The sequence below is a fragment of the Sesamum indicum genome, linkage group LG1 (assembly GCF_026168435.1).
Source record: "Sesamum indicum cultivar Baizhima isolate 11 linkage group LG1, ASM2616843v1, whole genome shotgun sequence".
NCBI classification, from domain to species: domain Eukaryota; kingdom Viridiplantae; phylum Streptophyta; class Magnoliopsida; order Lamiales; family Pedaliaceae; genus Sesamum; species Sesamum indicum.
In genome coordinates this window covers 19,897,371-19,920,703 of record NC_142657.1, presented here as the reverse complement: position 1 = coordinate 19,920,703, position 23,333 = coordinate 19,897,371, and the positions used below count along the sequence as shown (strand labels likewise).

The window sequence follows — 23,333 nt, the reverse complement described above, 5'->3', positions numbered from 1 at the left end:
TAATTAATGTAATAAATGAGAAGATCCACTTAAATATAAACGTAATTAAATTCGAAATCTTGATGTAATAATAATAAAAAAAGTACAAACATTGCATCGCAGCGTACAACGTATATTTGTACAGTATATGTTGGACTAGAAACGTAGAAATGTTGTCTGTCATCCACTTATACATGTTGTTTGTAAGAAGAAGTAATTTTATGAAAGCAATATATATATTTATATATATATATATTCCTTCACTTTCTCCGCCAATTTGTTCATTCCCAAAAAACGTACGCGCAGACAAATACACGCAGTGTGTGTGCGCACACACACACACAATACACGCACATAAACACACACCATATACCATACATCTTCCGCCCAAGAACGCATTCATACAGAGTTATGCATTTCTCGTGATCTGTGCGTAAGCCTGTGTGATTATTCTTCTTAATCTTGGGGGTTGTTCTTGGTGGTCTGGTCCAATCATTCCTGCTTTTTTGTTTACCAAAACCCTCTCTTTTTGATCACTCTGCATTATCTTTCTTGGATCTGCAGAAGAAAAGAGAGAAAGAGATGGGAACCCATTTTCAGTGTGTGTGTATTTTGCTGAAAAGAGAGTGAAAGTCCCGACTTTGAACCCTGCTTTATTGGGAAATTCGTATGGGAAAAGCCCGTCAGGATTTGGCAGCTTTCTGGGGTGAATTCTCGAGTGTTTGATTTTTGGAGTGGGGTTCCCAGGGGTGAAGTAAGAGTTTGTTTATTGCAAAGGTGGGTTCTTTTGTTAATCTTTTCGCTCTTGGAGTTGCATGCTTTTCTTGTGCTCTTGAAATGTGTTTAACTGCTTGTAATTTTCTGGGGTTTTAGTGAATTTGACTTTTCGATTGCTTATGAGGTTATGTCTAGGGATGTATTTTACGGTTTGCATGTACTCGACTGTTCACCGCTTTTGTGATTCTTGTTTTTTCTTCTTCTTTTTCTTTTTATGTTTGGTGAAGGAGCAGATTAAATCACTCCAAGTTTTGATTTTTATAGGAGTAAGTTGAAGAAATGATTTAGTTATCAGGTTTCTGTGTGTATGGAATCGAAGATGAGTGAGAATTGAGCAAGAATTTAGAGCCAGTAATTGACAAAAGAAAGATAACAAGATGAATGGAGGATTTCAGGAATTCTAGTTCAGTTCTATTCAAGTTAGTGAACAATTGTAGGTGAAAGCAAAAGGCTGTCTAGAAGTAGATTGGCAGTCGTAAATGCCCAATAATTCGGCAGAGCGTGGCCGATGTTCTAAGGCTGCTGTAGAGATTACTTCCGGCTATTACGGGCGAAATTTGCTTTTAATTGAAAGCAAACTTTCCCTCCTTTTGCACTTAGGGGTAAGAATCCATCACATAACTCTTGGCAGTATGTGGCCGTTAGTCGAGCTGAGTTTACCAAATCTTGTGAATTTAATGTCTATTTAAACCAAATTTGCTCTGATTATAGTTCCGCAAACGGGCTTTTGAATGAACTAGAGACAATCAAAACATGACATGTACTTAAGTTCCCTGCTTCCGTCTCATTACTTCTTTTACAAATGTGGATTGAAGAATAAAAGTGCGCTCCAAAAACGAAGCAAGGAGAAAAATAATTGGGTATATCCATAAAAGTTAGTTTATTGCATCTTTAAGTGTGATTGAAGATATAAAAATTCCAGGTTACTTTTTCCTAATCTTTACTTAAATCATTTTGCTGTAAGATTCTTGCCTATATATGCGATTGGTTGAACTTTTACTATATGGAGGATAATAAATGAATTCTTGATTGCCGGACTATTTTCCCATTTTTCCTTTCCTTTCTTTCTCTTAGCTTATCCTTCTTTCTTTATTGGATAACCTTGCCTCTTATCATTTTGTAAATGTGAATGAGATTTAAATCAATATGATGAATCTCATGATTGGTGGGGCAAGCTTATATGAGAGAATTGATTTTCCTAGGATACGATAAACTCAATCTTCATGTATTTCAACTATGAAAAGGCTGGTTTCAAATAAGAGTGAAGCATATTTGTTCTTCAGTTATATACCTTAGGTGATAACTCAGCTTACTTTCCATTCAAGATGCTATCCTAATTGTCTGTTGTTTATGTGGCAGACCTTTTAATCTGATGCTAAAACAAGCTTCCAGCAAAATGGACAAAGACTTCTGACAGAAATGGATCCTCAAGCTTTTATTAGGTTGTCAATTGGGTCTTTGGGGATTAGAATTCCCGGGACAGCTCCTACTGCCGCAAAATCTGGTATTACTGCATTCTCTTCTCCATGTGTATGTGAGATTCGTCTTCGTGGCTTCCCTGTCCAGACAACACCAATCCCCTTTATATCATCTCCTGAAGCAACTCCTAATTCTCACAGTGTTGCCTCAAGCTTTTATCTCGAAGAGTCAGACTTGAAAGCCTTGTTGGCACCTGGATGTTTCTATGCCTCTCATGCATGTCTGGAGATAGTGGTCTTTACAGGGAGGAAGGGCAGCCACTGCGGTGTTGGTACCAAAAGGCAGCAGATTGGAGCATTTAAATTGAATGTAGGTCCTGAATGGGGCGAAGGAAAACCGGTTATTCTTTTCAGTGGCTGGATTGGCATTGGCAAAAACAGGCAGGAGAGTGGAAAACCAGGGGCAGAGCTTCATTTAAGGGTGAAGCTAGACCCTGATCCAAGATACGTGTTCCAATTTGAAGATGAGACTAAATTAAGTCCACAAGTTGTTCAGCTTCAAGGCACCGTCAAGCAGCCCATTTTCAGCTGCAAGTTTAGTCGGGACAGGTGATACTGAAATGCTTGCTCATTTTCTTTTTACCTTTTCGTTGTTTATTGCACTGTGTCTTGGAAGCCAACTTATTCATTTGGACCTGAAAAGTAAATGACTCGGAAGGCTTGTTTTTCCTTTATGCCTACTGGCTCACATGGTAGTTCTTGATTGTTTGGAGCTTATAAATCACAACCTTATTGCTCTTTCCATGGCTGGTTCTCACGCGGGGCTACTCATTTGCTAATTTTTATTGCAAAAGTAGGAAATAAGTTCCTACCTATTTTGTGCCTTATTGTAGGCGAAGATTGTGGCAATCTTCCAAAAATACACTCTACATGTCCGTGCCATAGAATTTGCAAATTGATAGCCTATGTTGATGATGTCTATCTGTTTCTTATTTTAAATATAAATTTACAGGGTATCCCAGGTAGATCCACTTAGCTCCTTCTGGTCAAGTTCAGGTGATGGTTCCTACCAGGATATCGAGAGGAGAGAAAGGAAGGGGTGGAAGGTTAAGATACATGATCTCTCTGGCTCGGCTGTTGCAGCAGCATTCATAACAACTCCTTTTGTTCCATCATCAGGTTGTGATTGGGTTGCCAAATCCAACCCAGGAGCCTGGTTGATTGTCCGCCCTGATGCATGCAGGCCTGAGAGCTGGCAGCCATGGGGAAAGCTCGAAGTATGGCGTGAACGAGGAATTCGAGATTCTATTTGCTTCCGCTTTCATGTTTTCTCCGACGGACAGGAGGGTGGTGAATTCCTCATGTCCGAGTTATTGATCAATGCGGAAAAGGGTGGGGAGTTCTTTATAGATACCGACCGCCAGATTCGTGGTGCAGCAACTCCAGTGCCTAGTCCACAGAGCAGTGGAGATTTTGCGGCACTGAGCCCGGTTACCGGTGGGTTTGTTATGAGCTGTAGAGTGCAAGGGGAAGGCAAATGCAGCAAGCCCCTGGTGCAGCTAGCCATGAGACATGTGACGTGTGTGGAGGATGCAGCCATTTTTATGGCTCTTGCAGCTGCCGTTGATCTTAGCATTGAAGCTTGCAGACCTTTCCGTAGGAAGATGCGAATAGGCAGTCGTCATTCTTGGTGATACATGCATCTGAGAACAGTTGTTTTCTTGAGCCAAGAATAGCTCCCTTTCAGATTTTCCCCTATTGTTGTAAGACATTTTTGTACAGAATGAACTTGGATGTGCAATTTGGATTCTGGGCAACCCCAGTTGACGACCATGTTCTGTTCTTGACTATTTTTGTTTCTTTGGTATGTCTTTGATGAAGCATGTCTCTGTTCGACAGTAGTCTGCTCACGCTGTTGATATATTACACCAGCCCACACAAGTTTTTTATTCATATGTGCTCATCTTAAGAATGAATAAGCATACAAGGATAATTTCAATAGGAAATAACAAAAGCTTTTTGATTTCACAATCCTACTTGTGTGTTTGAACAAATAGAGAACACGAAAAAACATAATTATATATAAACAAATATAAGTGTTCTGTCAAAGTGCTGCTACTGATTGAATGCTTCATAAACCTTGGCAAGTTCTTGCTGATGCCTTTGTATATCCTCTAGAGCCCGTGCTTTCTCCCCACCATCACCCGCATCTAATATCTTCACTTTCTTGGATATTTTTCTCTCTATACTTTTTATCTGTAATTTGTATGGTGATGGAGATATTTCACAAAACAAAGCTAGTGTGAGTGTGTGTGTGTGTGTGTGAGAGAGAGAGAGAGAGAGATAGACCTTTCTGTAAGGCCATCTTAACACTCCATTTCTGCGGCATACCTTCTTCAGCACCGTCGGGCATATGTTCATTTTCTTGGCAGCATCCTCTATTGGAAGATCAAAGTAATGTACAAAGTCCTTTAGCTTCAGTTTTCTAGTTCTCTCCCTCTGCACCAACTCATCAGCATACAACTTTTACTACAGAAGTTCCAACAATAAACTGAAAGAGAAATCCTACACCTTTTTCTTCAATTAGAACAATTTTTGGCACTGCTATTGATAACCAACAATGCAAAAGTTAATCTTGGAACCGACCATGTGATGTCTATCTATAAAATGTCAATAGCACTAAAGTTGAAACGGGTTAATAAACAGAAAACATTGCTAACCTGCATCGATAGAGGGATCTTCATGAACCCCCCTTGGCTGCTTCCGCATTCCGGTTGCCTCAACGTTTCTTGTTGGTTATTCAGGAAATCACCTGTAATGTAGCAGATCGAAATGTGAAGTTATGCTAGAAAAGTCTACCACTCTAAATCTACAATCAACATTGATTACTAGAGCATAATTTTCATCTTTGAATCTCATCATATTGACCTGCATTTTCTGGTGATAATTGAAGAAAATCATTTGGATCGTCACATTCATTATTCAATCCAACGCATAAGGCGTCGTAGAAAGTCGAGAGAGGATCTTGCAGTGTACTATAGCCCTCTTGTTTACACGCCTCAAAATATCGGATCAAGAACTTCTTCACAATCTGCATGCTCTCCTCCTGAAAACTGAATGAATTTCAATGTTTCAAATTTCAATCAGCCCAACAAAAACAGGTAAACAAGAAAACAATCCCAACAACTTCTGGAAAATGAAGACAGGCCTCTTTTCCCTTTCTACTGCATCGGTGTGTTGAAGAAAACTTACTCGAACATCTGGAACTCCTGGCCCTGAAAAGATGAATCAAAATCATACTCCCCAAGAACTGCATGAGTAATTACTCCAAATCTTCCGTGGATTTCAAGCCTCTTCACATTCATGCCTACAGAAGCAGATCACAGATAGATTGAACGCATGAACAAGCAAAAGAATTAATTGGAAAGGAAAACAAAATTACGAACCCCGGCCGGATTTCAGAAAATTTCACTTAAATCGCACCGTTAGTATGAGTAATCTCTCGAAGTACTTGACAGCAAATGCAGTTATACTGAGTTCGAGGAACAGAAACGAGTGGAAGTGGCAGTGATTGATCTCCGGAAACTGGATTTTCAAGAATGCCATGGGTACTGCAGCCTTCTCCAGGGAACCTGGAAGGGCCAGCACCAGAGGATCCGGGAACATCACCAGGAGCATTGCAGAAAGCCCAAATAACAGGATCAGAAAATGGATCCTCTGGGTCCAAAATATCATTCAGTTCGGAGCCCAGATGATGATCCGGCCAATTCAAAGGATTCTGCTCGCTGTGCGATGGAAGGTTAGAAGGGCCAAGAGTAGGATTTTCAACAAAGAAGGATGAAGACGGTTCCGTGCTCGGGATTTCCCGGAATGGGTCGTGAAATGTGAATTCGGTGGATGAGTTGGCCATTCAGAATTTTCTGGCGGGAAATACGGGGGTGCTGGTGGCGGCGACGCCTGGTGTGGACCAAGCGCCGCGGCGGAGGGCTGGCTGCCAGATTGATGCTTGCCAAAAACAGAGAAACTTTGAGGAACTAATTTCGTATGTTCTCTCTCTGTTCAGCCAGTTGAAATTGATGGAGGCGTAGGAACTAGGAACCGGCGGGAAGAAGCAGGCAGTTTACGACCGTTGAGAAAGCGGTTAATTTTAAAATTCGAAATGTAATGATTAGGACATAATTTACCTGAATTTATTACATTAATGTTAATTTAAGAAATGGGACATGTTTCATGCATGTGCAAATTAAGGACAAGGTCGTAGGCTGTGCTTGCGGCAGATATTTCTACTTTGTTTGGATTCGTTTTTTGAGTATTTTGTGGAGATAGAGAGAAAAAAATAAAGATAAATAAATATGTGTTAGAGATAGTAGTTATGTTTGGATTTGTTTTTGGGGATAATTTAAAATAAGTATTATATGTTTAATGTTGTGTTTTGGGAGATAAAAATTACTATTTATAGTCAAATCATTTCTTTTTTATATATATTTATGTATATGTAGGTGTATATATATATGTATGTATTTATGCTAAAACAGTTAAAAACAAATGTTTCTGAACGATGGCAAATATTAGGTATGCTTTAACTCGTCCCGAAAATAACTTAATAATAAAAACGAACATAGTGTTGGCATCTCATTCCATCCGATCAACTCAGCTTTTAAAGACAATTGCACCTCATCCACAACAGTTCTCAGAGCAAACACAATACAGAAAAACATACATGGAATATCATATCACCAAACTGACTGCTTCATCTTCATCATCATCATCAACTTTTATAATAACTTTTGATTCAGCTCTCCTCCTCTTAATCTCTTCTTCCAACTCAGGTGGAAGGGCAGATCTGAGTATGTGGAGATTGAGATCCAGATTAGAATCATTGCTTTCAATAACTTCAAACACGACAGCATCGCCCTCCACTAGATTATGGTGGTCCAAGAATTGCCTCCATCCACTACCAAACCCCTTTTGCTTCCTTTGCCCGTAGAAATGTATCTTATGGATTTTTCCCGAGCACCTCACCGTCGCTTGGAGATTCGTCGATGGCAGCAACGACTCCACTCGATTTGGAAAAATCTTAATAAAGTTTGAAATATATATAAATGATTCGAATGAATAAAAAAAAAAAATACATATAATAATCATGTCATTACTTTATAAGATATTATTAATATTTAACAAAAATGCACATGCTAAGTACGTCCCATTAGTTGCAGGATTTTTTTAGCATTTTGGATAACGATTGTGTGCTTAACATGTGCTTTTTCTATCAAAATACTAATGAAATCTGATAAATTGACTAAAAATAAGATTTTTTTATAATTTATGGGATCGGCAATAAAAATTATGTAATCAATGGGCAAAAAATAATGACTCTAAGATACGGGACGAGAGTGATGATGTATGAAATTAAAACTTTTGTTGCATAGAAGGTAAAATGATTTACCATTTGACAAAGAGGTTTCATTGTGGACCTCATCAGAAACATGTCGAAGAAAGGTTTATCCCCTGAAAGATATGTGACTTTATCCTCACTGCCACTCCCAACTTCATTCTCCTGACATATGCAACACGGAAACATGTTATTAAACATTGATTTCATTCAAATGTTTGGATCATTTTCTATGTTGTTTTGAGGGGTGGATTTAATGTTATTATAAATGATTAACTTATACTCTTATAAAAGAATAATAGTAATTTATCTTCTATGTTTTTCAAAATAAAGCAATTTACCTTTGAATGGTTTTCCTAAATTTACTTTATTTAGCGACAGAATTAAAAAATAATAAAAAAATCCGGTATTAATTAGACTAAGTGCAAAAAAATAAAAAAAACCACCTTATTTAAGTGTGTTGAACTGTTTATACAACTTAACAATTAAGAGTAAACGGGCTTAATACGTACAGTTGTTTTGTTGTGAAACATGGTGTGGATGGTGTCCCAAGCATCTTTTGCGCTGGTTGCGGAAGAGATCCGTAGAACGATGTTGGGTGAGAGGGAGGAACGAATTAGAGACAAAGCTTTTGCATCATTCACCATATCTTGTTTCAGCTCTTTCATTTGTGCAGCAGCAAGAATTTCTGCAGGCTCGGGTTTCTTGTACCCTTCTTCCACCAAGTTCAACAACCCTTCTGAAAATAAATGTTTTTTCATCCTTATCGACCAATTCGGGAAAGCTGCAGCCTCACCGGAGAACGTCGGAACTCGGGAACCAGAGCTTGAGCCCATCACTATTTCTTTTACTTTCTTCTTAATGTAGTCAAATTATGTCAGTCTTGTTTTGCTGCTGCATTCAATATGTTAAAAGAAGGGTTGTTGGAATACAAATAAATGTAAGATTGGTCGGGCGTTTGCAAATATAGCTTCGTTTCTATGGTGGGAATAAGTTGCTGGAAAGTTGCAAGTACTTTTAAACTCTTCATAAAAGATAAAATATTGATTTTAAAACACTCTAATTTACAAATATACATGTTCAATTGAAAATATGTTTATAAAATGTTTGACCTCTTCTCGAATTGAATAATCACTTTTTTATTTGAAAGGATGCATCATTTCACCCAAAAGCCACATCATTTCACCAGAAAAAAACATATCATTTCAATCAAATGATACAGTACCACTTCAATTATTGAGATCTATTCGATTGATTGGACATAGCTGGATATTGGGCACAATTGATTACCATCCATGTGTTACGAGCTTGTCATGTGCCGTTTATTTTGACTAACCACTTATTACAATCTAATTTGATTAAAATAATTTTGTTAATAAAATTTTATCATTTTTATTTATCACTCACTATCTTCCAACAAATAGATTACCAAAATTAAAATAGGTGGATGCCAAAATCCTAAATTTTAGATAAAAAGTAACATATATAGATTTAAAAAAAATATATCCAACAAATTGATGAAAAAGGTCAAACCAAAATTGCAACAGCCCTTGAAGTATATAACAGCTTGTTAGGAATTATTTTGAGAAAAATCCTACAACTACCACAAGAAATTAAAGCATGAATGGAAGAAGATCCTAAAGATGGATTCAAGAAATTCTTACCTTGAAACCTAGAAAGAAGAACAAAATGAATTTTTTGATGAAGATCTTGAAAAACTCCTTTATGGAGTGTTTGCTTAGTTTTTATATTTCATTTCAAAAAAGAGAATTTATATGAAAGTTTCTATTGTATAGTTATTTCTCAATTTATTTCCATAGTTCTACATATATAAGGTAAAGAAAGAAGAAATGTTTGGTCGATATCCGATGTGGGATGGAAGTACAATGGGCAAAATTGTCTTAAAAATATTGTACGATTTTGAAATTTTTTGAATTGGTGCCGCATGTTAAAAGTTAATATCTAGTTAGATTAATAGTATATTATTTTCTAATAGAAGAGATCTTGAATTTAAATTCAAATTCAAAAATCCTCCGCCCCCACCTTTATAAATACAGAAAAAACAAAAAAGCTGGTGCCACGCAAATAGCTTCTAGAACTGGGTTGGCATCCTAACTTTACAGAACGAGGTGTCACACCAACGGATCCTATAATGAGCAAACTATGAACATTGTCATATTTATTATACCTTAGTTGGATAGATTTGAATCATCATTTTTTTTACAAATATAAAGTTTAATATATACCCTAACAAACTTGCACAGAGTAGTGAGTAAAGATTGAATTCATAAGGACGATATTTGAATTTATTTCTTCAAATAAAGATAGGGGATTTGGTTAAAACTTAAAACTATAAGAAAATAAATTGAAATAAAAAACTAAAAAAATGAAAATAATCATATATTTAATTAAAATGTAGTCAAAGATAGGATCAAAAAATTGTTCATTTTTCATGGAGGGAAAGATTATTGAATTAATATAATCTAACAATCTCATTCTCCTTACTCGAGCGAAAAAAAATATCAAAATTAAAAAATGACATAAGTTTTCAGACGTGGCCTACGTCGTAGAAAAAGAAGCAAAAGCATGTTATTTTTTTGTTATTCTAGTACTATTTTATTGGTCGTGACGTTTTATACTTATTTTTCTATTTTTTTTCTTTTTAATCCAATATTGGAATTGAGATAATTAGTTATCCACCTAAGCATTCACATAACTTTTTTATATTCTATTTCCATTTATTTATGTGTTGGCTTCAAATATAATAGTAACACTATTTTTTAATCTTTGTGAATTATGAGTGAAAATACAAATTGAGTGAAATTGAAATTGTTTCCCACAAATTTGAACCTTGGATACAAAATTTTGAATTATTTTGGCAAAAAAAAAAAAAAAAAAACAACCACAAGGTGGCACGTGGCAAGAATCAAGTGTAGAAGAATAGATCATCAGCAATGTTGACATTCTCAACGATTTTGACCTTGTGAGATTGAGTCAAATCCTCGCTCATCTCCCGCAGTTGCCGCACAGTCCTAACCGGACAGAACAGATCCGCTCCTTCCACGCCGATCGATTCGACGTCCCTCGGATCGCAGTCGGTCACCTTGACGCCATCTACCTCGGCAGATGGAGTCGGAGGAACTGCACCCTCCATATCAGGAGCCAGCGGTGGGGGGCTGCTGCTAGTATTCTCGAAGCTCGGAGCATCGTCGCTGATACCTCCATCAAGCACCGACGCTGATGATGGAGTTCTCGGTGAAGTGGTACCGCTTAAAAAATCGGGGATGAAATTCTCCGGGGCGAAGCTGGTGGGGCCGTTTTCAGTTCCCCTATCATACGCCTGCGTTGGAGGGGGAACTCTTGGTAAATTGCCATACGCAGAAACGCCGGAAAATGGAATCGGAGTTGAAACTGGATATGTGCCGCCGGAGATTGACGGATTTTCTTGAAAATCTACGGTGTCATCCAACGATGTCATGACGGAGACCACAACTATCCACCTGTTATGATAAACCTCCTTTCCGTTCACCGGAATGCCGTCAACACTAACCACGCCGTCAATGGAATGAATGATAACAGTCTTGTTCGGAGCTAAAGTGTCAAGCTCCATCCCGGCCGCCGTAGGTTTAGCGAGATTAGCTAAATGGTGTCGTACAGGCACGACATGGTGATGGAAATCGTAACGGAAACCGTCAGGTTTTTGGAACAGGTTCTCGTCAGAAACTGCAAAGACTGTAATGGACGTCAAAGATAACAGCTCCGATCTTCTTATAGCGATAGCGGCGGCCACCACATTGTACCCTCTCCTCTTCAACACCTTGATCGCATTGTCAAGAAAAGTTCGGTTCGCCTGTCGTGGAACGGCTTCAGCCCCAGGATCAGCATCTGGGACGGAACATTTTGTCGCGAATGAGAGGTCCAGTGCGCCGTCGATTCCATGGACGGTGAGATGGTCGTCCACGTAGAGATCGGGCTGGCGGATTTTGACGGCTGCGGCTGGGTTCTTGAACGGAGACGAAGAAATAGAAACTTCGCCGCCTAATGAACTTGTGAAGAGGAAAAGGCAGTTGTTGTTGTAAAGGGTGCGGAGCTCGTCAGCGTCGTCAAGTGAGGAAAGGTTGGACCAGGTGAGGACGAGTGGTGGCTTGAGAGTGTGGTAGAGGAGGAGCGGAATTGAGGGGCGTGGCGGAGGGCGACGATTCTTCAAGAACTTGGCGGTGGCGAAGGAGAACGCAAAATCTGGTGGGACAAGAAGCGTGCCAGAGAAGTTGGCGGTGGTGACGGAGATGGAGACGATCACGGATGCGAAAAGAGAGTAGCCTCTGGTACGGATGGTGTCAGCGGCGAGAAGGGCGGAGGAGGGTGGTGGAAGAGAAGGGGCGGCGGTGGAGGAGGCGCCCCAGCTCCAAGAAAGGAGGCAGAATAGAGGAAGAGAGAAGGAGAAGAATTTGATGCAGCTGTAATGGTAAAGATCCATAGTTTTCTTGGCTAATTAGTCTCCGGCGTGGAATTTCTTGATGGAGATTGATTTCTTGGCTTATCACTGTGAATTCTGATTCTTTTCATATATTTGAAGATATATTGGCGGGATATATAAACTGAATCCATAACTGCTTCTGGAAACAATGCTGCTGAGATAATACGCAAAACTTACCCCATTCAGTAAAAACTTGATTTTTCAAAACCTTATTATGTGGATATTATTATACCAATTGGATTAACTTTTTACCCAATGGGGTGAATTTTGCGTGTATAATCTTCATTTTTATAAATAAATAAAGTTACTACTAAAATAATTTTAAACTTTTGAAAATTTAAAAATTAAATTAACCTAAAATCTTACGAATAAAAATACACATTAAGCAAGAACAACAACAAAATATTTTGTGGATGCTTATAATATCTCAAAATAAAAGGATCAAACTTTCCTATAGGTAATTAATTATGTTTATAGATAATACAGTCAATATTAATATTTTTAGCCATATAATTTCAGTTCTCCTCACAGACATACTTTATTTTACTTTTCCTTCATTTATCTTTTCTAAACAAACACGAAACTTTCTCTTATAAGTTATATATCATTAATTCATTTTTTTATCTAAATCAAATTAACAAGCTCTTAATTATATTCATGGGTTAACTACAATTTATTCACGTGTGAACTTTGTATTGTTTAAAAAAAAATCGTAGAAAAAAAATTGCAAAAAGATCCCTTATTATTCTTAAAATGATGAAAAAAATCCCTCACTGTGGTGCAATATTGGCGTACTTGTGTACATGTTTTTGGTATCATATGAGAATTATTACCCAAGTTTGTTGAGGCATTTAAAGCTATGCGACCAAACAAATTTGCGGCCAATTTCAATAATGATGGTAGAAAAGTGCTAGCACGAAAATACCTGTAATTGATGCAAAATGTCTAAATCCCATCTAGGATATCTTACTCATCTCTAGCATTAAATGAATTTGAGGTTTGCTCGAAACAAGGCTTCCCCAATAAATATGTGCAACAGGGTTTCTCCTCATCCCACATAAAGCCCTCAAAGCATCATTTGTACAAATTACCAAGAAATATAATCATGGTTAGAACCATGAAACTTCAATCAATTTCCCTAGCATGTCTAGCCTTAATCTTGGTTATTTCTATGCCAAGATTCCTTGTTAGTCAAGCAGCTGGTTTTAGTATCGATCTGATTCATCGAGACTCCTTACAATCTCCTTCCCTCGATTCTTTACAACGAGTAACAAATTCTTTGCAACGATCTTTCAATCGTGTCAATGTTCTTGCCCAAGATCATTATTCACAACGATCAGCCTCAACTGAAATCGTTCCTGATAGAGGAGAATACCTCATGAGGTTCTCCCTTGGTACGCCTCCGGTCACAACCCTAGCTATTGCTGATACTGGTAGCGATCTCACTTGGATACAATGCAAGCCTTGTGACCGCTGCTTTAAACAAAAAGCACCCTTTTTCGAACCAAAAGGTTCTTCCACATACAATCCCGTTTCTTGTTCTTCCAATACGTGCACTGATGCCCTTTTGAGGACTTCTTGCAATGGTCCTAAGGGCACATGTACCTACGCAATAAGCTATGGTGATAGATCCTTTAGTAAGGGCGATCTGGCCACAGAGACAATCACGTTAGGTTCAACCACCAGAGAAAATGCGTCGATCCCTAATGTTATCATAGGGTGTGGACACTTGGACCAAGGAACTTTTGGTGTTGATGCATCGGGGATTGTTGGTCTCGGAGGTGGGAAAGTGTCGCTAATAACTCAAATGGGCTCATCAATCAAGGGCAAATTTTCTTATTGTCTTGTGCCTTTTTTTGGTAAGAATGTAAAACCAAGTAAAATGAGTTTTGGCAACGAGGCTGTTGTTTCCGGTGGTGGCGTGGCTTCGACACCAATCGTAACTAAAATGCCAAAAACATTTTACTTCTTGACATTGGAAGGAATCACAGTTGGGAACCAAAGATTGGATTTGGATTTGGATTTATCCTCATCGTCATTAAATGATTCCAAGGCATCTCATCAAGAGGGCAACATAATCATAGACTCTGGAACAACATTAACTTTCCTCCCAAGTGATCTGTACGATAGAGTCATAAGAGCAGTGAAAAGCCAAACGAAGTTGAGACAAATCACTGATCCACAAGGGATCTTGAATCTGTGCTATCTTTCCAGAGGAAATGTTGCAGAGGTTCCCAAAATCACTGTCCATTTCAGAGGGGCTGATGTGGAGTTGAAACCTATCAACTCTTTTGTCAAGACTAGTCAGGTGTCTCTATGTCTTGCCTTTGCACCAGCCGATGTTCTTGCAATTTATGGTAATTTGGCACAAATGGATTTCTTGGTGGGGTATGATCTGGAAAAGAAGACCGTCTCTTTTAAGCCAAGTGCTTGCAGCAAAGCATGAAAATAGCTAAGAAACCACTGTCTTAATTTCCGGATTATTGCTATCAGCCCGATTTATTTGTCATAAAAGAAGTGTTTTCCAAGCATGAGACGGAAACCAGGTTATTGGTTAATGTTTCAAGAAAAACTACTCTTCAAATCATTTCTGATCAAGGCATATATTAGAATCTTGAAATTATATTACTTAACAGCCTGCGTGCAGCTTCAATTAATTTATTCAAATGGATTTCATTTCTGTGTCAGAAACACATTCATGATCTCCCACAATCAGCAGCCTTAAAGGACACTGTTCTCTTCACAAGATCATACCCTACCAAGAAGTTCACCTGTGCCAAGTAGCCATAAATAGCTAAGTCTTGAACTGGTTTAGCAGCCAAGCACAACGAAACATTACTTGTTCTAACCAAAACGTTGTCATGCCTCAACTTCAGATCAGCCCCTTTGAAGTGAACAGTGACTTCAGGAATTCGTATGTCGTTTCGCGTAAAGTAGCACAAGTCCAACACTCCTTGTGGATCTTTGATCCTCTTCAACTTGATTGAACTTTTCAATGCATTTTCCACTTGGTTGTACAAATCAATAGGAAGCAGTGTCAATGTTGTTCCTGAGTCTATGATTATGTTCCCTTCTCCACTAACACCGGAATCAGACATCTCTAGCCTCTGATTCCCAACACTGATTCCCTCCAGCGTCAAACGGTAGAAAGTCTCAGGGCTTTTCATTACCATGGGGGTAGACACTACCCCTCTACCTAAAACCTCGGCATTAGCCCCAAAATTCAACTTACTCGTATTGTCTGATACCGACACCAAGCAGTACGAAAATTTCCCTCGAGTTAAAAACCCTAACTGTCTAACAAGTGAGGCTTTTCCACCTCCGAGACCAACGATGCCCGATTCACCACCAGTAAAAGTGCCACCATTTCTGAATCCGCATCCGAATACAAAGTTAGGGACGGAAACCCTTTTCCGACCTGTGGAGGCTAATGTAAGTGTATCCGTCGAGAGCACGCCCTGCGTAAACGATCCATCTCCGTACCCCTCAGTATATAGGCATTTTTTCCGTCTTACGCTGCAGAAAGTGATCTCTGGGAAAGAAGTGCAGTTGGCAGCATTGCAAGGGATCTTCCTGTATGTGGAAGAAGTGTTAGGTTGAAAAAGTGGTAATTCTTGCTTGAAGCATTTCAGACAAGGTTGGCATTGTGTCCATGTAATGTCACTTCCCGTGTCAGCAATGCCTAATGAAGGGACTGCCGGTGTCCCAATTGAGTATTTCATGAGATACTCTCCACCTGAATTGATAATGTCGGGTTGAGGCAAGCGATCCGCCTTGAAACGTTGGAGACGGTTGAACGATCTACGAAGGGCGTTGGCTAGACGTTGTGCGGGAGTCAACAAAGGATCGTAAGACGGAGACTGAGGAGAGTCTCTATGGATTAGATCAATGGTGAGACCAGTGGTGCTTTCTTCTGTCAATGGATCAGATTTAGACATGGACACAAGGGAAATTGTGAGTGCTATGTAAGTGATGAGAGTTGGTTTGAGGAGGATCATGGTTTTTGACATGTTCTTGCAAGATCATGTAAGAATAACAAGAATGTCTTTTGGAGGATTTTGTTTTGAGAATCATTGTAAGATAAACATTGTTTATATAGGAGAAATCAAAAGACATTAGAAAGTTAGACACCATTCCGTAATCTTATGTCGAATGTCTTAAGCATTATTCATTCTGAGATACTTTTCTTTTGTTGTCACATCAATTTCAAATTCACTTAATACATATTTTTTTTCAAAATTAATAATTTTGAATTTATGAATTCAAACACAATCTTAAATATTATATTGTGATTTTAGCATGAGGATTATCCCTTTAATTTGACCTAGTGAAATTCAAGAATTAGATGTTTTCAACCTTTCCTAGTGTCACATATCAAATTTGATAAAGTTATTCTAATGTCATTACAAGGTCTAGGAATTTGTTTTGGAATCTAGTAAATATATATAATTATGGATAAATATCTTAATGATTAAATGCATGTCGAAAAATTTCAAATTAGTGTGTCATGTGATCGATACACATGCTCTTTTTCAATCGATTTTATAAATTTTCGATCAAAATTGTCTTCAAATTATCAATTTTTTTTAGTTGCAGGACTAACATTGTCACTCTTTATACTTACAAGACTAAAACTAGTAATTTTTTTTTTTTGCAATTTTTTATGTTAAAGAACATAGCCAACCTTTTGATATTACTTTTTCTTTCTTGCTAATTGTAATATTTTGGTGACTTTATATATAAGCTCCATAAAATATCTTATAAAATGTAGAAGGAAGTTTGATAAACTTTTAAAAAAATTAACTTATAGTAAAAATTGAAAATTAGATATTGTGAATTTTATAAACTACTTCACAAAAATAAGAAGTTCCAAATTTATTTTCAAAATATTAATAAATTTTATTAATTTTAATCGTATTAATTATAAATTTATCATTACAGACATTTTATAAACTCCATAATGAGCACCCCTTCCTGCATATCCATACAAGATCCGAGTAGGCGGGTCGAGGTCCTACGAGGTACCCACTACCTTTCACGAGGCGCTTTCCGCAAAGCGCAACGTGTGACTAGTAGTCCGCTAACTACGTCCGCCAATCTCCACACACACCTCCCTTCGGCACTAATGCAGCGCGCCGAAAGAATCACAATAGGGAGGAACAAATCACACAATAATAAATTGCACACGCGATTTCAGAAAGGAGCTTGTATTATTGCTGAAAAGTGCGTATACAGTAAACAACGATCCTAGAGCAAGGGGATCGCCTTGAGGAGGGAAAAAGATGTTTGTGTCATATTTTATCTAAATAATTTAAAATCTTATTTTTGAATAAAATCAAATATATCATAAGTTTTAAATATATATTACACAAGATATTTGATGTTTATAGAATATTTTAAATAAGTTTAAGTACCAAACACCTTCAAAGTTACAGGAAGGAAAATAATTATCAATTAATTTCTTCACTAGATTAAGCTTTTTTTTTTTTTTTTGACAATAATGGAAATTAAGAGAGAAAAGACTTGAAACCTTTAAATGGTGACCTATTTAAACACCAACTTTGAAAATAATGAAGCCGTTAGTTCAACCTCCCACGTACCTACGATCTCCCAGATGACAGCCGCGAGGCTGTTGAGTAATTCAACCTGTACCAGCAGGGAAATTTACACTATAATCAAGAAAGCATTGTTTTCCTCAGCCAACAGGAAAGATCTCCAGAAACTCCACTCTGTCCTGATCACTTCTGGTTTACGGAAGTCCCTGATTTTCTCGGGCAAACTAATTTCCAAATATTCCCAATTTAAAGATCCCAATTCTTGTTTGTTGGTTTTTCGTGAAAATTCACAGGCAGATAATGCATATATATGGAATACGATTATTAGAGCGATGACCCATAATGGACTTTATTCAAAAGCATTAGAATTTTACGTGGAAATGAGAAAATTAGAGGTGAAGCCTGATCGCTACACATTTCCTTCAGTTATCAATGCTTGTGGGGGTTTGATGGATCTTGAGAGAGGAAGAGTGGTTCATGAGGATGTTATGGAATTGGGTTTTGGATATGATTTGTTTATTAATAATGCCCTGATAGATATGTATTCAAGGTGTAATGAATTGGGGCGTGCTCGAGAAGTGTTTGACGGAATGCCGCATAGAGATATTGTTTCTTGGAATAGTTTGATGTCTGGTTATACTTCCAATGGACACTTCAATGAAGCATTGGAAATTTATTATCAACTGAGAATCGATGGTTTAGTGCCTGATTGTTTTTCATTTTCGAGTGTTTTACTAGCTTGTGGTGGAATTGGGGAGGTTGAAGAGGGTCAGATAGTTCATGGTCTTGTGGAGAAGGTTGGGACATGTACGGATGTGAATGTAAGTAATGGTTTGCTTTCAATGTATTTTAAGTTTGATATGTTAATTAATTGCTGGAGGATTTTTAATGAGATGCTTCGTAGAGATAGTGTTACTTGGAATACTATAGTCTGTGGATATTGCGAATCAGGTTTCTATGAGGAGTCAATTGGGTTATTTTTGGAAATGGTGGGTAATTTTAAACCTGATATTTTGACAATCACTGCTGTTCTCCGTGCTTGTACATACGTTAGGAACTTGAAGTTGGGAAGATATGTCCATGAGTACATGGTCAGTAATGGATATGAATGTGACACCGTCGCCAGTAATATTATCATTAACATGTATGCAAAATGTGGTGATTTGTTACATGCAAATGAAGTGTTTGAGAACATGGGAAGCCAGGATTTGGTGTCCTGGAACTCACTTCTTAATGGTTACATTGAAAATAGGTTATATCAGGAAGCAACGGAGCTCTTTAGGAGGATGAAGAAACATATTCAACCTGATTTTGTGACTTATGTGACAATTATTTCTATTTGTACAGAACTAACAAGCATAAATTTCACAGAGGAACTCCACTGTGATATAATAAAACAAGGATTTGATTCCACCCAAATAGTGGTCAATGCTCTTGTGGATGCATATGCCAAATGTGGCAAAATGGAGGATTCACTAAAACAATTTGAGAACATGAAAGTTCGAGATATAGTTACATGGAATTCAATAATTGCTTCTTGTGGTCATTCTGAGAACACTAATCTTGGTTTCAGAATGCTTAGCAGGATGAGAGTGGAGGGTGTAATGCCAGATATACCTACCTTTTTGAGTGCATTGCCCTTGTGTTCTTATCTCATTGCAAAACGACAAGGAAAGGAGATGCATGGCTGCATTTTTAGATTGGGTTTTGAGTGCAGTACTCCAATTGGGAATGCTTTGATTGAAATGTACTCCAATTCTGGCAATTTAAGGAATTCAGTTCTGGTTTTTGAGCAAATGAAAACAAAAGATTTAGTTTCATGGACAGCAATTATTTCTGCATACGGAATGTATGGTGAAGGTTGGAAAGCTCTTGAAGCTTTTGAGCATATGAAGGAAGCTGGTATTCTTCCAGATCACATTATCTTTGTTTCTGTCTTATATGCATGTAGCCATTCGGGTTTAGTACAAGAAGGGAGGGCTTGCTTTGAACAAATGAAGAAAGACTACAATATTGAGCCTAGACTTGAACATTATGCTTGTGTAGTTGATCTTCTGTCACGCTCTGGCCTTTTAGCTGAAGCAGAGGAGTTTATTATTTCCATGCCATTGAAGCCTGATGCAAGTGTATGGGGAGTGCTACTTAGTGCTTGCCGAGCCAGTGGAGACAAGAAGATCGCAGAACGTGTGTCAGAACACGTTCTTCAATTGAATCCAAATGATCCTGGGTATCATGTTTTGGCCTCAAATGTGTATGCTGCCTTGGGAAAGTGGGATAAAGTGAGAGAGATAAGAACTTCTTTAAAAGCTAAAGGACTAAAAAAAGACCCTGGATGTAGTTGGCTTGAGATTCAAAATAAGGTATACTATTTTGGAGCTGGTGATCGATTCTTTAAACAACACAAAGAAGTCGTTGAGTTATTGGATGTCCTCTCTAGTTTGATGGCTAAGGAAGGATATGCTGCTGATGTCAAATTTGTGTTGCATGATGTTGAGGAGGATGAGAAGTTGGGCATGCTTTGTGGACATAGTGAAAGACTTGCCATAGCATTTGGTTTAATACATACGAAACCAGGTGCTCAATTGCTGGTTATGAAGAATCTTCGGGTTTGTGGGGATTGCCACACTGTCACAAAGTACATATCAAAAATCATGCATCGGGAAATATTAGTCAGAGATGCCAATCGCTTTCATCTATTCAAAGATGGAACCTGTAGCTGTAACGATCATTGGTGATAACATCCTTGCCACATATGAGTTTTTGACTGGAGGAGTCTTCGTAGTTGAAATCTGAATATTTATTTAGTTGGCATGTGGATCCCTGGATCCCTACCAATCACATGAAATGACGAGGACGGAGAAATGATGCCAGAAGGTCAGATTCTTTGTTGGCGGATATTTGTTTCTGCTGCTCATGTTATTAGTGAATTGTTTTAATTAATTTGAAGAGCAATTGGTAGGTTCGATCACCAACATGCTTTTGAGAATCTCTAGATATATTTGGCATACCAATCATATGGCGTAAGTTAGATCATTCTCTCTCCAGTGAGTTTATACTTTTCAACACTATAAAAATGTTGGTCTCAGTATGTGGAGCAGACCGCCTAAATTTGCTATCTTTGAAACTGCAGGTGACTGGTACGATCATGCAAAGGTCCTTAGTTCAAGTCTTAGAGCCGCACATGTAAAAAATCCCTGTGCTTGACCCTAGAATGGAATTTGTCCTGGCTGTTAGAGGTCACCATACTGAAGGTATTAAACATAAATTTTCCTCACCACTAATATCATACTGTAGTCCCTGTACTGTGTATTATGAAAACAAATTTAAAAATTACATGGTTAGATTCAAAACTTTTTTGCCTTTGCGGTTGTGGTAGTTGTGGTTAAAAATATAAAAGACATACCATGAGAAACCTGTAGTAACTCTCACAAATTCACTTAGATAAACAAGTTTCACCGTGAAACTTATTTTTCCAACTTTACCACTGACATTAACACCAGAACTAGTGAATAGATGTTCAAACAACCAAATCTGAGATGAAATGAAATAGCTTGATCATCTCATGAGCTACTTCATCTATAAGTGCTACTTATCAAGATTGTCCTTTGAGGTTTAAAATTGCAGTTGAGCTCATTTTGAATTGAAACCATTATTAACTGGACGAACTGAACCGCATGACTTCTGTTTCATGCAGTTCTCTGGAGATATGGTTCACGCATGGCCTTAAATTTCTCAACCATTTTGTCTCGAGGTGGCCAGAATTCTTTGATTACTGGATCATCTGAGAAGCTATTCATCCATGCTGATAACAATGGAAAATTCTCTGGATCTATTAATTTCAGGTCAATTATCTCTTCCAGGATGCTGATTAAATTAGCCATCCAACCAAATGCAAGATCCAAATAACCAATCGTCTCCCCTCCAAAGAATTTCTTCCCTTTTAGCAGATCTTCTAAGAATTTCAGGTTTCCGGCTGCTGGAGCAATAGCTTCCTCTTGCTCTTTTCCTTGAGAGATGAAGACACTCCATATTGATGGCAGAACCTGGTTTCCATTTTTATGAAGTGTAGGTGAGATTATGCATAAAAAGTTGATTTTTAACCTATATTACTAGTTTCATATTTCTACTTGTTTCACAGAATGAGATATGCTGCGTGTCAGACTTAAAGTTTGTCTTCAGAACCATAAACAGTGGAATATTAATCGTAGTTTGCAAAAATCTAATCCAATGTCCGATAGAACAATTCTAATCAGAACAAATTTAGAGGTAAAGTATTTCACATACCTTGTCGTCTCCAAATTTTGCCCAAAATCGTGCCATGGCTTTCTGATATGGATCTTGGGGGAAGAGTGGATGCTGCTTCCATGTCTCATCAATGTATTCAAGAATCAGAAGGGACTCACAGATTGGTTTTCCGTTGTGCACAAGAACAGGTACCTTCTTGTATGTAGGATTGTACTCCAGAAGAGAGGCACTCTTGTTTTTGAGATCCTCTAAGATTGTTTCATATTTTAATCCTTTGATCTTCAGTGCATGGACCACCCTCAAAGAATACGGACTTGACCATGTCCTGAACAGCTTCAATTCTTCTGCCATTTTGTTTTGGCAGGGAATTTATCCCGATCAATAGTTATATTTATAGACAGTTGCTTTCTCTGTATCAAGACACTTGTCGTCGAGTTACTGAAATGAGTTTTGAGTCTTCCTTCTCTCTCTCTTTCTTTCTAATGCTTGGAGAATATTCCAAGGGCCGGCATTTATTAGGTTGATAAGCATGACTTTGGCAGGCCTTGACAACTTTATATATGCTTTTGCTCTCTTGTACTAATCCTCCAATCCTTTACTTCCTCAATTTTTAGTACAGGTTATTCAATTATCAGCCGGCGGCTGGAAAATTGTTGTCAGCAAATATGTCAGCAATCATAAACAGACATGATGTTGGACTGATTGTGGCTTTGATGTGGAGTGGCTGAGGATAACTGCATGTTCATTGCTGAAAGGACTTCCACATAAAATAGTCAAGAATGGCCCACAAAGAAAACAAGAAGCTACGGAGGAGTTTCCATCATTCAATAATTCACACGTCCATGGCATATTGTAGTTTTAGAAATACAAATTTTCGTGTTCTGAAATGATCTAAAGATATATTTGGATTGATGGACTTGAAATTATGAATTTTAAAACCCTTAGTAACAAGTTCTTCGGATTTGTGCGGATAATTTCAAAGTTAAAAAATTTGAAATACTTCAATTTAATTTCAAATAATATTTTGTTGAATACTATTGAAAATAGCATTAGAACCTGAATAGCGATATTATTTGAAAAAAATTCCACACACTAATGAGATTATTGTAGGCTAAAAAAGGTAATTGTTATCTTTAGATCTGACTTGTCTCGTGCTTGACAAATTATATTTTATATAAATTAAATTTAATTGAACCAAAATAATCACATAATAAAAGTAATATACTTATCATGTTAATTTATTCTAACTCCTCAATAATTAAAAAAGTCTAGTGAATTTTACCACAAATAAATTTGAGTAATTGGCAATGCTTCACTCAATTGAGTGAGTTAAATAATAAATCATATACACTGAAGTAAATTTTTTCTATAATGTAATATATTATACTACTCAATATATTTCAAAATAAATAAATATTCATATTTATAAAATTCAAACTCGCAATTTAATTTAAATAAATATTTTATTGTATTAGTTTCATCTGTTATTA

General features: G+C 37.5%; 6 protein-coding genes and 1 pseudogene across 13 annotated transcripts; 3 read left to right on the top strand and 4 right to left on the bottom strand.

The window, feature by feature from the left end:
* The first annotated feature begins 252 nt into the window (after positions 1-252).
* ASG1 (nuclear factor 1 A-type protein (DUF1005)) lies at positions 253-4,007 on the top strand. The gene is made up of 3 exons (XM_011088320.3): positions 253-756; positions 2,116-2,783; positions 3,187-4,007. Exons 2-3 carry the CDS (start codon positions 2,176-2,178, stop codon positions 3,866-3,868), a joined length of 1,290 nt encoding a protein of 429 aa, XP_011086622.1. The 5' UTR covers positions 253-756; positions 2,116-2,175; the 3' UTR covers positions 3,869-4,007.
* Positions 4,008-4,030: 23 nt separating this feature from the next.
* On the bottom strand, positions 4,031-6,391 carry LOC105169981 (uncharacterized). Of its 2 annotated transcripts, XM_011090545.3 has the most exons (6): positions 5,658-6,391; positions 5,427-5,541; positions 5,103-5,287; positions 4,895-4,986; positions 4,524-4,673; positions 4,031-4,430 (listed from the first exon to the last, which is right to left on the bottom strand). In XM_011090545.3, the coding sequence occupies exons 1-6, from the start codon at positions 6,082-6,084 to the stop codon at positions 4,290-4,292; spliced, it is 1,110 nt and encodes a 369-aa protein (XP_011088847.1). In that variant the 5' UTR covers positions 6,085-6,391; the 3' UTR covers positions 4,031-4,289. The 2 variants fall into 2 exon arrangements, with proteins under 2 accessions (XP_011088847.1, XP_088741660.1); XM_088885534.1 differs by having other exon boundaries at positions 4,031-4,673.
* A 358-nt stretch (positions 6,392-6,749) lies between these two features.
* Positions 6,750-9,356, bottom strand: LOC105168279 (uncharacterized). 3 transcript variants are annotated; one of them, XM_011088310.3, is made up of 4 exons: positions 9,231-9,356; positions 8,079-8,457; positions 7,621-7,731; positions 6,750-7,250 (listed from the first exon to the last, which is right to left on the bottom strand). In XM_011088310.3, the coding sequence occupies exons 2-4, from the start codon at positions 8,400-8,402 to the stop codon at positions 6,903-6,905; spliced, it is 783 nt and encodes a 260-aa protein (XP_011086612.1). In that variant the 5' UTR covers positions 8,403-8,457; positions 9,231-9,356; the 3' UTR covers positions 6,750-6,902. The 3 variants fall into 3 exon arrangements, with proteins under 3 accessions (XP_011086612.1, XP_011086603.1, XP_088734563.1); XM_011088301.3 differs by having other exon boundaries at positions 8,079-8,460; positions 9,231-9,350; XM_088878437.1 differs by lacking the exon at positions 9,231-9,356 and having other exon boundaries at positions 8,079-9,188.
* A 3,765-nt stretch (positions 9,357-13,121) lies between these two features.
* Positions 13,122-14,563, top strand: LOC105169972 (aspartic proteinase CDR1 pseudogene; annotated as a pseudogene).
* Positions 14,564-14,686: 123 nt separating this feature from the next.
* LOC105168270 (aspartic proteinase CDR1-like) lies at positions 14,687-16,091 on the bottom strand. Its single transcript, XM_011088289.3, has one exon. The coding sequence runs from the start codon at positions 16,051-16,053 to the stop codon at positions 14,740-14,742; it is 1,314 nt and encodes a 437-aa protein (XP_011086591.1). The 5' UTR covers positions 16,054-16,091; the 3' UTR covers positions 14,687-14,739.
* A 1,506-nt stretch (positions 16,092-17,597) lies between these two features.
* On the top strand, positions 17,598-22,848 carry LOC105168243 (Tetratricopeptide repeat (TPR)-like superfamily protein). 5 transcript variants are annotated; one of them, XM_088883945.1, is made up of 4 exons: positions 17,598-20,472; positions 20,558-20,618; positions 20,729-21,663; positions 21,737-22,848. In XM_088883945.1, the coding sequence occupies exon 1, from the start codon at positions 17,658-17,660 to the stop codon at positions 20,331-20,333; it is 2,676 nt and encodes an 891-aa protein (XP_088740071.1). In that variant the 5' UTR covers positions 17,598-17,657; the 3' UTR covers positions 20,334-20,472; positions 20,558-20,618; positions 20,729-21,663; positions 21,737-22,848. The 5 variants fall into 5 exon arrangements, with proteins under 5 accessions (XP_088740071.1, XP_088740068.1, XP_011086551.1 ...); XM_088883942.1 differs by having other exon boundaries at positions 20,729-21,667; XM_011088249.3 differs by having other exon boundaries at positions 20,729-22,848.
* On the bottom strand, positions 21,018-22,194 carry LOC105168264 (glutathione transferase GST 23). Its single transcript, XM_011088276.3, has 2 exons — positions 21,883-22,194; positions 21,018-21,641 (listed from the first exon to the last, which is right to left on the bottom strand). Exons 1-2 carry the CDS (start codon positions 22,192-22,194, stop codon positions 21,285-21,287), a joined length of 669 nt encoding a protein of 222 aa, XP_011086578.1. The 3' UTR covers positions 21,018-21,284.
* Positions 22,849-23,333: the final 485 nt, after the last annotated feature.

Coding starts and splice junctions, on each gene's coding strand:
- ASG1 (XM_011088320.3), top strand. CDS start 2,176: ATGGATCCTCAAGCTTTTATTAGGTTGTCAATTGGGTCTTTGGGGATT. Junction 2,784..3,186: donor TGCAAGTTTAGTCGGGACAG/GTGATACTGAAA, acceptor ATAAATTTACAG/GGTATCCCAGGTAGATCCAC.
- LOC105169981 (XM_088885534.1), bottom strand. CDS start 6,084: ATGGCCAACTCATCCACCGAATTCACATTTCACGACCCATTCCGGGAA. Junction 5,542..5,657: donor AGAGATTACTCATACTAACG/GTGCGATTTAAG, acceptor CTGCTTCTGTAG/GCATGAATGTGAAGAGGCTT. Junction 5,288..5,426: donor CAGGAGTTCCAGATGTTCGA/GTAAGTTTTCTT, acceptor AAATTCATTCAG/TTTTCAGGAGGAGAGCATGC.
- LOC105168279 (XM_011088310.3), bottom strand. CDS start 8,402: ATGGGCTCAAGCTCTGGTTCCCGAGTTCCGACGTTCTCCGGTGAGGCT. Junction 7,732..8,078: donor TGTTTCACAACAAAACAACT/GTACGTATTAAG, acceptor TGCATATGTCAG/GAGAATGAAGTTGGGAGTGG. Junction 7,251..7,620: donor TGAAACCTCTTTGTCAAATG/GTAAATCATTTT, acceptor AACTTTATTAAG/ATTTTTCCAAATCGAGTGGA.
- LOC105168270 (XM_011088289.3), bottom strand. CDS start 16,053: ATGTCAAAAACCATGATCCTCCTCAAACCAACTCTCATCACTTACATA.
- LOC105168243 (XM_088883949.1), top strand. CDS start 17,658: ATGACAGCCGCGAGGCTGTTGAGTAATTCAACCTGTACCAGCAGGGAA.
- LOC105168264 (XM_011088276.3), bottom strand. CDS start 22,194: ATGGCAGAAGAATTGAAGCTGTTCAGGACATGGTCAAGTCCGTATTCT. Junction 21,642..21,882: donor CAAAATTTGGAGACGACAAG/GTATGTGAAATA, acceptor AATGGAAACCAG/GTTCTGCCATCAATATGGAG.